Source organism: Eptatretus burgeri, chromosome 9 (assembly GCF_056783735.1).
Source record: "Eptatretus burgeri isolate ZD-2024b chromosome 9, Ebu_testis_v1, whole genome shotgun sequence".
NCBI lineage: Eukaryota > Metazoa > Chordata > Myxini > Myxiniformes > Myxinidae > Eptatretus > Eptatretus burgeri.
The window spans coordinates 40,805,054-40,817,789 of record NC_140969.1 but is presented as its reverse complement, the minus strand read 5'-3'; the positions used below and the strand labels follow the sequence as shown (position 1 = coordinate 40,817,789).

At 40.7% G+C, this 12,736-nt stretch overlaps 1 protein-coding gene across 1 annotated transcript in view; it reads left to right on the top strand.

The window, feature by feature from the left end:
- Nucleotides 1-1,090: 1,090 nt before the first annotated feature.
- Nucleotides 1,091-12,736, top strand: part of NAE1 (NEDD8 activating enzyme E1 subunit 1) — a 77,591-nt gene continuing 65,945 nt past the window's right edge. The window contains exons 1-4 of the mRNA XM_085894907.1: nucleotides 1,091-1,234; nucleotides 1,422-1,569; nucleotides 8,561-8,664; nucleotides 8,801-8,861. Of these exons, the coding sequence (XP_085751033.1) occupies nucleotides 1,505-1,569; nucleotides 8,561-8,664; nucleotides 8,801-8,861 (230 nt within the window). The 5' untranslated portion in view covers nucleotides 1,091-1,234; nucleotides 1,422-1,504. The remainder of the gene's footprint in view (nucleotides 1,235-1,421; nucleotides 1,570-8,560; nucleotides 8,665-8,800; nucleotides 8,862-12,736) is intronic.

The window sequence follows — 12,736 nt, the reverse complement described above, 5'->3', positions numbered from 1 at the left end:
TCCATTTTCTTTCCTTGTAATTACCACACATGTCAGTTTTTTGTCAAAAAAACATTACGTGTTGCCAGATACAAGCCAGGTTGGCGAAAAATGTATTAAAATTTTTGAATTTTTTTAAAGTAGGCTAATTAGCATAAAATACAAAGCACAATGAATCGTTCGAAAATCATGCGAAATCAGATTGATCAAGAGAATCAATTACCTTGGCCTGATATAATACATAACTGCGACTCATGATGTCTCTTGGTGTTTAAGGGAAACATAACTATTTTCTGTTTGAGTAAAAGTAGTGGAAATAATTTTAAATGCATTGATATGCTAATTAGGATCCGCCATTATGGAAATTCTCATTTTCGAAAATATCTCAACATCTGGTACATGGAAATTTGTAAATGAGCAATCTACACATATGTTTGGAGGGTCAAGGAATAGAGTGAACATATTTCCTTTGTTGTCAGAGATGTAGAATAATGTTTGGATAGCTTAATTACATGCAAAAATTGAAACGGCTTAATAAAGCATAGTGTAAATGAGTTATTTTTCTGGGAACATCTTTTTTCTGATACTTTGAATATATATGAACACTGTGGTATCAGTGAATAATTGTCGCAGAGGGGGTGGGGGGGTTCCAAGGTAAGTCCCACTGGCCCCCGACATACTATATATGGTGTGTGCTTGTGACCTCTTTAATTGGGGAGAAAAAAAAAACCTGTGCATTTTACTCATGTCATTATAAAAACATTTTTATTAATATTCCTTGCACAGATTTTGTTCCTCGTTTCACTTGTACAGTCTTTTTTATTTTCAGTTTTTACTTTATCTTGCTGTTCACTGTGGTACAGATGACGCTATGTGGATGCAGAGTTAGGAGCGGTGTGTTTGGTCGATATCTGTTTTCCAAGCTGATCTCCAGAATACAGTTTTCCGTTGGAATTATATATATATTTTTTTTTTAAACTAAAGTACTCAGACGTCGCTGAAACAGAAATACGACTTGTCGTGATACATTATCTTCTCGGAGGAGTACTTAAATTATGTTGAAATAAAGAAAGTCGATGTAAAAATCATGTGAAACATTTAACGTACGTACAGTGTGGAAAAGCTTTGACTGTCATGACTTCGCTCGGTTACAGAGAATTGTTGTCATTATACATATAATGCGTTAAATTTTGTCATTAACTCGAAGTATTTGGTTTTCTACAATCGACGCGTTCTCACATTCACATTTAAATCAGTAAGTGTGTAATTCGTTCTTTCATTCATTCTTTTCACGTTTGGAATGAAACATTCATGTATCGTGACGTACTTCGACTATAAGTTCAGTTATGTGACGGTAATATACTTATAATATGTCTGATAAACGGTGCTAATTCAAATTTTACTCGACATATATTCAGTGAGATCACCCTTTTTAAACGCAGGGCGACGAATCTGCACATTCGGTTCGGCGACGAATCTGCACACTCGTTTCGGCGACGAATCTGCACACTCGTTTCGGCGCCTCATGATGGAGACGACCGTTCATGTTCAATTGGCGAACAAAGAACAGCGATATGACCGTCAGCTCCGGTAAGAAGACGAGTTAATAATGATGACGCGCTGCGGACGGACTGAGTTAACCGATTTGTCATGAAAAGTTCGAAAAACGAATCTCTTCAATTAATTTCCTGAGGAAATCGTAACGTTCTCTAGTAAAAAATAAAAACTCCCTTGTCAACCTTAACAGGAATGGCCGTTCATTAATGTTAATCGGTTATATGTTCAAAACTAAATAATGTCCTTTACATAATACAAGTTTCCTTGAACCCTTTTTATCTTTCATAAGGGTCGACTTTTGGGATGTTACCTTGGTGATGTCTGTGTGTCTATCTATCCAGTATCTGTCTATCCAGTATCTGTGTCTGTCTATCTATCCAGTATCTGTGTGTCTGTCTATCTATCCAGTATCTGTGTCTGCCTGTCTATTCAGTATCTGTGTCTATCTGTGTGTCTATCCAGTATCTGTGTGTCTATCTGTGTCTGTCTATCTATCCAGTATCTGTGTCTGTCTGTCTATCCAGTATCTGTGTGTCTATCTGTGTCTGTCTATCCAGTATCTGTGTGTCTGTCTGTCACATATGCAGTGTTCCAAAAGACAAGCGGATCCATCACGTCATTTCACAGCTGCACCGTTGTTGTCTGTCTTGTGTTGAGCATCCATACCATCTCATCGTTCCTCACCCTTAAATCCATCACACTGACCTTTGAAATTCTCCTTGGATGACCAGTTGCACAGCATTGGGAATCACCGATGGGGACTGCCATTGACCTTTGAAATTCTCTTTGGACGGCCAGTTGCACGGCGTTGGGTATCACCGATGGGGACTGCCATTGACCTTTGAAATTCTCTTTGGACGACCAGTTGCACGGCGTTGGGTATCACCGATGGGGACTGCCATTGACCTTTGAAATCATGTCGTTCGTTGTTTTTGGCCATATCTCTCAATGAGGAAGAATCACTGAAAATTCTAGTATCCGGATCTTCACCAAAATGCAATCATTTTGTCCTTATGACACATTCAACCTGCCCACCAAATTTCGTCCGAATCCGTCCACAACTTTTTGAGATATCCTGTTGGCAGACAAATAGGGGTGAGAACATGACCTTCGGCCACCCTCGGTGGTGGAGGTACATAGACCACTCGGTGGAGCACATACCTCTGCCAAGCTGCACAGTTTACATTCTGTATCCTACTGATGGGCTGGATCTGGATCCAGACCTAAACCGAAATCGAATCGGCTCGTTCTTGTCACCTAACGGACTCATCCACCAAGTTCTGTCATAACTTGTCCACAACTTTTTGAGAAATGCTATATTTCGTTTGTTGGCCCCATCTCTTAATGGTATGCTTGGTGTTGGCTTAATGGTTAGGGTGGTGGGCTTTGGATCCTCGGGTCCTGAGTTCAAATCCCGCTCAGCTGTTGAATTAATACCAGGTGGGGTTAACTCGGCCTGTCATCCTTCTGAGGTCAGCAAAATGAGTGCCAGCATGCTGGTATACTGCGTCGGAGTGGCGACCCGTCCAGGATTGTGCCCAATAGCCAAGGAGACTGCTTAAGCAGCACCAATGCTCTGCACATAGTATGGTCCCAATCTCCTCCTCTCCTTAATGGTGAAGAATCACTTTTAAAAATAATAAATAAACATTTTCACCCAAATCGATTCGTTCTCGTCACACTCCCAACCTGTCCACACAATTTTATCCTTATCTGTATTGGGGGATTTCAATTTGAGACCTGGGAGGTCTCCGTTCTACCTTCTGAAACCTGCATTTGGAGATCACACACGCACACACACGCACACACACGCACACACACGCACACACACGCACACACACGCACACACACGCACACACACGCACACACACGCACACACACGCACACACACGCACACACACGCACACACACGCACACGCGCACGCACACACACACACACGTTGCAATATTCTTTCATCCTCTTCAGTGTGAGATTCATGATTTTGTTAAGCAGTGCTTTGATGTCTTTCTTTCAGATTTATGCTTGTATATCTACTCTTCACAATGGAAGTAATTGCATATTAATTAGGACTTTACAATCTTCGAGCTTGGTCACGATCTGTAAATATTGAGTAAATTAAAATATAACAAGCGAGAACTAGGATGGATGGGTGAATTCATGTCATGAGGTTGACTGACAACTTGGTGGGAAAATATAGTGAAGTACAGTGCTACATAGGCCATGCAAGATGATTGTTCACTCGTGCTATCAGCCGGATTTAATATGTCTACATCCTGAAGGTGGAGTTTAGGGGAAGGAGGAAAAGTTTAGGTGCAAAGGCAGTCATTGAGAATGGTTCTAAATGCGGTGCAAACTAAGCACAAGTATTCAATAAAGCCATTCCTCAAATGTGTTGGCGGGCTCCCTCAAAGAGTAGATCTAACTTCCTTGTCAAGAAGGCTTTGGCTGTTTTGTTTTTTTTTGTTTGTTTTTTCAGAAAGACAAATAACTTCTCTGCGGTCCATTCATTTATTGCATATTCTTGCCTGGAGGGTGTCAGGTCAGGTCAGATGAGATCTGTGACTTGCTACAGGTACAATGTAAACCTCTACTAACCTGTTTCATGGTCGGATTGTTAGCGACTAAACCATGTCCCCCACCAGGTTTCTTGGTGAGGAGGGTGTATGATATGGACACCCAGCAGGATGAAGAACAAAACATGTCAAAGGACAGAAGAGCTCCTTGTGAGCCAACGGCCATCCATATCTAGTGCCCAACTGTGTCTGCGGACTTCCTCCTGCAGTTGGATTTTTTTATCTTTTTGAGGTTGGTGGCAGGATTTGCACTCTGGCCACTGTAAAACCCTTCATTCCACAAAACCCATAAACACAAACAAAAACTGAAAACTCACTCCGCGGGAGTACCTCCTGCGCTGCTTCCCTTCACAGGACAGCTCACCAGATGATGGGATTGGGGCAAATCCTTCGGGACCCCCACTCTTTGACAGGAGGAAAACCACGGAGTAACATTCCCGGGTCAGATTGCGTTAGTGTTTGTCAGGGTGGTGCTGAAGTGTCGTCCACCAGATGGTGGTCTCCTTGGGTTAATCCGAGGCAGTCCCTTCAGGTGAGTGCCTGGAATGTCCCATCCCTAACAGAGGATGATCACCTGTCTCTGTTATCATCTGAGCTCAAGCCCTTGAATATCGGTATTGCAGCACTCTCTGAGATTCGGAGACCGGATTGCGGTGAGATTATGGTGGGTGGTTACACCTACTATTGGTCTGGTCGCTCTGATGGTTACCATGCCCAAGGAGTTGTAGCTGTGTCCAATAAGCTGACTCCAATAATTATTGAGGTAACACCGGTCAACGAGCGTATGATGAGACTAAGGATTCGTCACTCCTTGGGTGTCATTTCCTTGGTCTCTGTAGAGGAGTCTCCAACCTTTTGGGCGGAGGGCCACAAAACCAAAGTGGTGAGGGGCGGAGGGCCGCACCCCAAAAAAGGACGCTAAATTCCGAAGAAAAAAATATATAATTAATATGTGGAAATTTAAACAAAAATTAGTGCTGAATATATTTTTCTTGCCAACGAATATGATACATGAATAATCGTGTTAAAAACACGTGTCTAATATGAATCAAAATCATAAAAATTACAGAACGCTTTGATCATTGACCTTGACAAATTGGCAGTATCGCGGGCCGCATTGTAATGTAAACTTAATATGGCACCGCGGGCCACATAAATCCGTCTAAGGTGCCGCATGTGGCCCGCGGGCCGCAGGTTGGCGACCCCTGCGTAGATGAACAATTCCATGATCAAGTGGACATGACGTCAAATTTTAGAATTGTGAATTTTTAGTTCATATGATTCTATAGAGACCAAAGTTCTTGAAAAAAAGTTTTGTTGCGGTGTTTCTGCCATTGTAATGTGTGTGAACACCATGTTTGCCTCTAACATTTCTGAACAAAATTTTCTGTGAAAAACATGAAAACTTGTTTTGATCAGTAAAGGAGAAAGATTTCAATAATTCACTTCTTTAAAGCAATTTTAATCTTGGAGTGAAAGTTCCTCTCAACTCCAAAAACCAAAATACATGATTCTGATGGGATTGTACATCTTTTTGTAAAAATGCAAACCCCTTCAGAGTCATGTAACGTTACTAACCAAAACATCAATTTGTTTTTGCAGGAAAAGAAAGAAATTGTGTTGAACCTCATCTTAAAATTTCCTCTATTGTGCCATACTGAGATTATCAGTGCCAATTTATTTCGTGGAAACTGTACCATAAGAAAAACATCGGTCAATATATGTAACATTACTAACCATGTAACATTACTAACCAAGCTGTAACATTACTAACCAATATACACTTGGTATGAATATCAGTAGACCAGCAGGAGAAAGTTTTTCAGTCATTAGTGTAACAATCAGACAAAAGATGGCAGCATGAGACAATAGATTACCCACAATGCACCTAAAAAGTTAATGAGGGAGAATATGATTTCAAGATTGGATTTTCCAGAGATTGCTAATAATCGTGGTCATTTCAAATTCTCTACAGAGGTTTAGATGAGACGAGATACTCAAACTGAACCATCTTAATACAACTCGATGTGCGTGCTCAAGTATTCATACAGTCAGTCTTAGCAATTGTTAACCTCTGCCATCGAAGATGGATGGAGGTTACTGTTTTCACCCCTGTCTGTCTGTCTGTCTGTTTGTTTGTGAACAGTATTATGGAAAAACTCCCTGATGGATTTCGACGAAACTTGGTGGGGGGATTTGGTATAGTCCAAGGATCATGCCATTAGATTTTGGACTTGGTCCAAAGTCCAATATGGCGGCCATTTTGAGAAAATATTTGAATTTTTGTTTTTGCATTTCTACATGTTCTAAGTGATTTCCAACCCAAAAAAAAATTGTTAGAGGAAAAAAAAAATTTGCAACTTTTTTTTTCAAAAAAATTTTTTTCCGATTTTATTTTTTTGGCCATTTCTACATGCGCATCGATCTAGTTTAGTTTATTCAATCGTGGTTCAGTAGAGTCTGATCCGTTTTGACCTACAATGACTAGGATATCAGGTTCACTTAAGTGACCCAGCAGTATTGGCGGCGGAGGTTTTGCACTCTACCGAGTGCTCCACCTCTAGTTACATTATGGGACGGGTACATTCATAAAGTGTTGGATGTAGTAAGATGGAACGGTCTAAAAATAAACAAAAACACCAACTGGTGTCGATCATAACCTATCTGATTTGCCTCCCTAATATTTGCATTTTCTGTAAAGTGTGACAGTTTCTTTTGTTCCCTATTTCCAACCACTTTTCTTGATATCTGGTAAACAAGCAGTTACATGCTCTACAGTTATTACCTACATGATGTATGTTGTTGTCATAATCACTTCCTATATGCCTGATTTAAATGTTTACTTTTCTTTGATATTGTTAGTTAGAGTTAAACATTGTTAGTGCAGAGTTTTACACCTTATTTTACGTAATATTATCTTCAGTTTTTTTCAATAAAACAAATGGATTAGTTAAGACTGTGATACTGAATCCTCACACATCACATGTACATTACAATAAAAATATAATATACGTCACAACCACTTCATCAGAAGGAAGATCTCTGAACCTCATCCGTGATTTGGGATAATTTCATGTAAAAATCTCAGTGATAGTCATGACTAAAATGGCCGCTCTGTCTTACAGTATAGCTGATGGCGTGATTATACATTGTATGTCAAATGTGTAGTATGTGTGACACCTGTGTGTGCTCATTTGCATGACATGGTTTACATGACAATTAGTACCTGTGTGGACATTTGGTGACCTTATGTTGATACCAGGCAGAAATCATTCTGGTATTTCCTTGAAAAACTATATAAATACTTTTAAAATGATCTATAATCATTTATACCTACAGCGGACAAACTGTAACGTTACTAACCGTAACGTTACTAACCATGTTTTTCTTGTCTTAAATAAAAACGAGGAGGATACACATGAAATGTTCGATACAAAAACAAAGATTAATAAGTAAGAAATTAAAGGAGAAACACAACTTGATATAGATGTCTCCTGTTTGAGGAAACTTTTTGACCAAAGATCTGTCATTTTTATCCTTTTCCATATTCTGTAACGTTACCAACCGAAAATAAAGTTCTCACTGTTACTCTAATACAAGTATAAATGTTTTTTACTTTACATGGGTGGAAGGTCTAATCAAGAAGCTTTGCTGGCATCATTAGTAAGATGAAATTCTCATTCAATTTCATTTCACAGGTCAGAACGTTATACAATATAGCCCCAAAAGTGTAACATTACTAACCATGGAATTGCCCATATGCTCCAACTGAGGTAAGTGATCTCACCGTGATGGAGGCATTCTATGCCACACTCGAGTCTGTGGTTGATCAGTGCCCCAGGCAAGATGCTCTTCTAGTCTTGGATTTCAATGCATCGACTGGAACTGATAGAGATGGTTATGAGACGTGTTGATCCCCATGGGTCTGGAACTGTGCCTCGTGGCTGCAGCAGGGTGATCGGCATCTCAAAGAGATGGGGATGGGCCAGTCATCTGCCTGGGGGGATAGCCAGACGGAGGCCCCTGGAGTACCCCCCTGGAGTACCGGCGGAAAGTGGACGCAGTGACGTGCTGCTCTGGTGCATGCTCCCATACCTGACCTGACCTGACCTGAAGGGGTGGGTTTGTGGGATTGAAAATGACACCATTTTACTTATGCAATGCATGGCCCCATGCGTGTGTACTATTCTGTGCCATACGTTTTCCTTTTAATGTATCTGACGTCCATATTTATGTTTCAAGTTTGTCTATTTTACTTTGTTGTGATGCTAGGTTGCAGTGAAAATGCTTAAACCTTTTGTATACACTGAAATGAGCATTCATGGCCTTTGCAAATATTTCTAAACTAGGTATGTTTTGTATTTCAATTTTTTGCAGCAATCTTGTTCTGTAATGTCATTTTTTTTTATTAGTTATCACATTTACTCTTAACATGGATTATTGCTCACAGCCTATGGGGTGATCATGGCCAATGTACATTGGAGCTCGCACATGTCTGTATCATTCATGCATCAGCCACTGGCACTGAGCTGCTCAAGAACCTTGTGTTACCAGGTAGGTAGGTGTTAAATGTGTTTGGCCAGATTATGAATGATATGAAATGCTTCCTCCCAGCGTTCTGGAAAATCCAAGCTTGAACATGTCAAAGGTGAGAAGATTGATTGTGATGACAGTGTGTTGCTGTGTTCAGGAGTCGGAGCTTTTACCATTGTTGATGACAAAACGGTCACTGGTGCAGACGTAGGAAACAAGTAAGTCCAAGTGTTTGCTTCCTTTGTGTTTTATGAAGTAAAACGTATGTGCTGAGTCTCTGATGATTGATTGATTGATTGTTTTTCTTCATTGTTACACGCCAAAATTGCATTGCTCCCGTTGCTTGCGAGCACAATGCCTGTCATTTACAAGAGTACCGTTACTCCTGTTCTTCATAAAGATGTCTTTATCAATTAAAACGTTCTTAATTTCCTTTTTTTTGCATCTCTAAAGCTTATGAAAGAGCTGTGACACAAATTACACGCATGCAGACAGAGACATGAGACATCCCCAAACTTGACTTCCGCACAAACACAGCCGCTGAACCTGGGAGAAGTGACGTCATTTATGCGAGCACTCTGGGTTCAAGGTAATAATTGATGGGTCTGTCCAGGCCGCAACTTCTTCTTTTCTTTTCTTTTTTTTTAGCATTTGAGCTTTTGTCATCAAAATTTCAACAAAGCTTTATTATGAGAATATGAAGAAGACAAATTAATAATTTGGTCGAAACGTCAAAGGTCGATGTCACATAAAATCATCAATTTTCATCTGATATACGTGAAATTTTAAGAAGTTACATATTGCGTCACTGAATTGGTTCACCATTGAAAAGCTTGAGGCCAATTGTTCTTTCGGTCAAAACGTCAAGGTTGCATAAACTTGTCATTTTTCAATGGATTGACTTGAAATTCGAGCAGGGTTTGCATATTGGGTCACTGAAGCCTATTGCTGTTGAGGTCTCCTAAAATCATCAATTATTTTTAACCTCCGCCATCGAAGATCGGAGGTTACTGTTTTCACCCCTTTCTGTTTGTTTGTTTATTTATTTGTTTGTGAACAGTATTACGGAAAAACTCATCGACGGATTTCGACGAAACTTGGTGGGGGATTAGGTATGGTCCAAGGATCATGCCATTAGATTTTGGAATTGGTCCAAAATCCAATAGGGCCGCTATGGCAGGCATTTTGAAAAAAGATTTGCATTTTTTTTTGCATTTCTACATGTTTTAAGTGATTTCCAACCCCCCCCCCCCCAAAAAAAAAAAATTGTTAGAGAAAAAAAAAATTTGCAACTTTTTTTTTCAACAAAATTTCTATTGTTTTTTTTTTTTTGTTTGTTTTTTTTTTGTTTTTACATTTCTACATGTTATAAGTGATTTCCAACAAAAAACATGCCAAAATTATAATTGCGGCTCATTTTGGAACTTCAGGTGGATATACCCACGTAAAATCAATTTCTGTCTCAAGGAATCCAGTTATGACGAATGAATTGATTATGTAAAAGGGAAAGTTGCAAACTATAACTCTATGAGCACTGTTGACGTCAAATTGAATGAATAGGATATCAGGTTCACTTGAGTGACCGAGCAGTATTGGCGGCGGAGGTTTTGAACTCCACCGAGTGCTCCCCCTCTAGTTTAAATCTGTTTTCATCATGTTTAGCATACGGAAGAAGAAGTCTGAATACAAAGCGGACGTGGACGGGCCTTGCATTTTCGGATGCTTTTTAGTTTATATGTTTATTGTGAAACAAGTTGCATAATGTTGATTGATGTTTCAATATTCTTATGTATACATACACACAAGGTGGGTCACCTGATCAAAATCAGGTTATTTAGGCTTTCGTAAAAGGGTCATTCCATGTCAAATCATCAAAGAATCTGCCGTCATCTCTCAGATTTTTGTAAAACTTTGGGAACCAATTGGGACCCATGAAAAATGGCAAGAACTCAAATATTTTTTGCTAACAGCCTCTTAATTAATGAGATACAGACTAACGAACTTTGGACTAATTAGCACGACGTCGCGAATTCAAATGGCCATATCTCTAAAAGTATAACACCTAGAGAGCTGGTTTTGGTGTCATTTTAAAGCTATTTTCATGCCCTATGAATTTGTCTGGGCAACATTTTCCTACCTCCAACCACAAAAACGTTATCACAAAATATAAACTTCAATCGTGAATCCCCAAAAAATGTATCCTTCAAATTTCCTCAAATTCATCCCAGAGGTACCTTATGATGTCAAGAAGCTTCCACATAAATTTTGTGATGGGCACTCCAATAGTTTCTGAGATATGAGCAATAATGTACATGTACGTATGGCATATAGGTTCGAAAATCAGCATTTGTAATGTATTGTTACGTCTGAGGGGGGGGGGGGGTATGCATTCAAAGGGTAATTAGGACGTTTAATTAGGTATGCCATGCTGTTCGAGTTGGACCAGGATCTCGATGTAATAAGTAGCAATTCAGTGGTGATAAGTTGTCTAGTAAATGTCCATTTCTTTAAGGGGAAAATGATAATTGTCACGTAATTAGATAGGGAGACGGGTTAGGGTAAGTGTGTCTGCGTAAACCCCTTTTAGTATTCCCTGGAGGCTTGCCGTGACGTCACAGGACAGTGCTGCGGATGGCTCCGCCCCGTGATCACGATTGGCGGAAGGCGACGGCGGAGGGCCAATAAAACGGCTCAATTGGAAGTGACGAGGACTCGAGGATAAAAAGGTTCTGTTCGGGGAAGAGGGTGGAAGAAGAAGATCGATAAATAAAAGGCCGTTTTGGTGGAGGTTGTTGTGCTCGGAGCGTGCTCGATTGTTGCGCTGGTTCGTTCCTGGATTGATCGTGTCTCGTGGCCTTGCTGTGCCTCGTGCCTCACCTCGGTTGGCTCTGGGGTTCTGCTGGCTCGGAGTACGGGGTCGAACGGCGGGCGGACCTGCCTCCCTCTCCTGTTCGCAACTTGGTGCCAGAACTGGCTCCCTGGCGGCTGTGAGCGGTCTTGGGCCTAGACCAGGAGGTCGACACCAGACGAGCGCAACGCCAGCTCGTCCGGCGCCAATTCAGGGACTGTTGCGTCTACACCACGGGCCAGCCTGACCACCAGGACCAGCTACGGTGTGTGTGTGTGTGTGTGTGTGTGTGTGTGTGTGTGTGTGTGTGTGTGTGTGTGTGTGTGTGTGTGTGTGTGTGTGTGTGTGTGTGTGTGTGTGTGTGTGTACACCTGGCGCCTTAGAGGGTTTGAGATTTGTGTATCCATTGGAATTGTTTGTGTTTTCCCCACGCCCGAACCCACACCACCATCCCGTCGAATCGCCCCGGATCCCTCCTCTTGCCGAGTCTTATTATTTCTGGTAAGAGAAATAAACACTATTAACTCAGTGAAAAGCGATTCGTGCCACCTTCCTCGTCCCATTTGCGGTAGAGCAATTAAAACCGCCATCTTTGGGTTATAAGAAAATAAACCGCCTCCATCGTTTCGGCTCATTCTACGTTGGCGGGACTGTTCAAGTCCCGTGGACGTCACAGTATTATGCAATCATTCTAACCTAGCCATGACAGGGAACACAGGGAACGACCATCAATTGCTTTGAGGTATCATATACTTTCATTTTCAACTGGGCCTGAGGGGAAGAAACAAGTGCTGCTGTTGCTGCATTGAAGAGTAAATTGAAAGCCTAAGTCAGGTTAGTGAACACTGTGTACTTGAACTCACTTATTGATTGTATAATACATTACAAATGCTGATTTTCGAACCTATATGCCATACGTACATGTACATTATTGCTCATATCTCAGAAACTATTGGAGTGCCCATCACAAAATTTATGTGGAAGCTTCTTGACATCATAAGGTACCTCTGGGATGAATTTGAGGAAATTTGAAGGATACATTTTTGGGGGATTCATGATTGAAGTTTATATTTTGTGATAACTTTTTTGTGGTTGGAGGTAGGAAAATGTTGCCCAGACAAATTCATAGGGCATGAAAATACCTTTAAAATGACACCAAAACCAGCTCTCTAGGTGTTATACTTTTAGAGATATGGCCATTTGAATTCGCGACGTCGTGCTAATTAGTCCAAAGTTCGTTAGTCT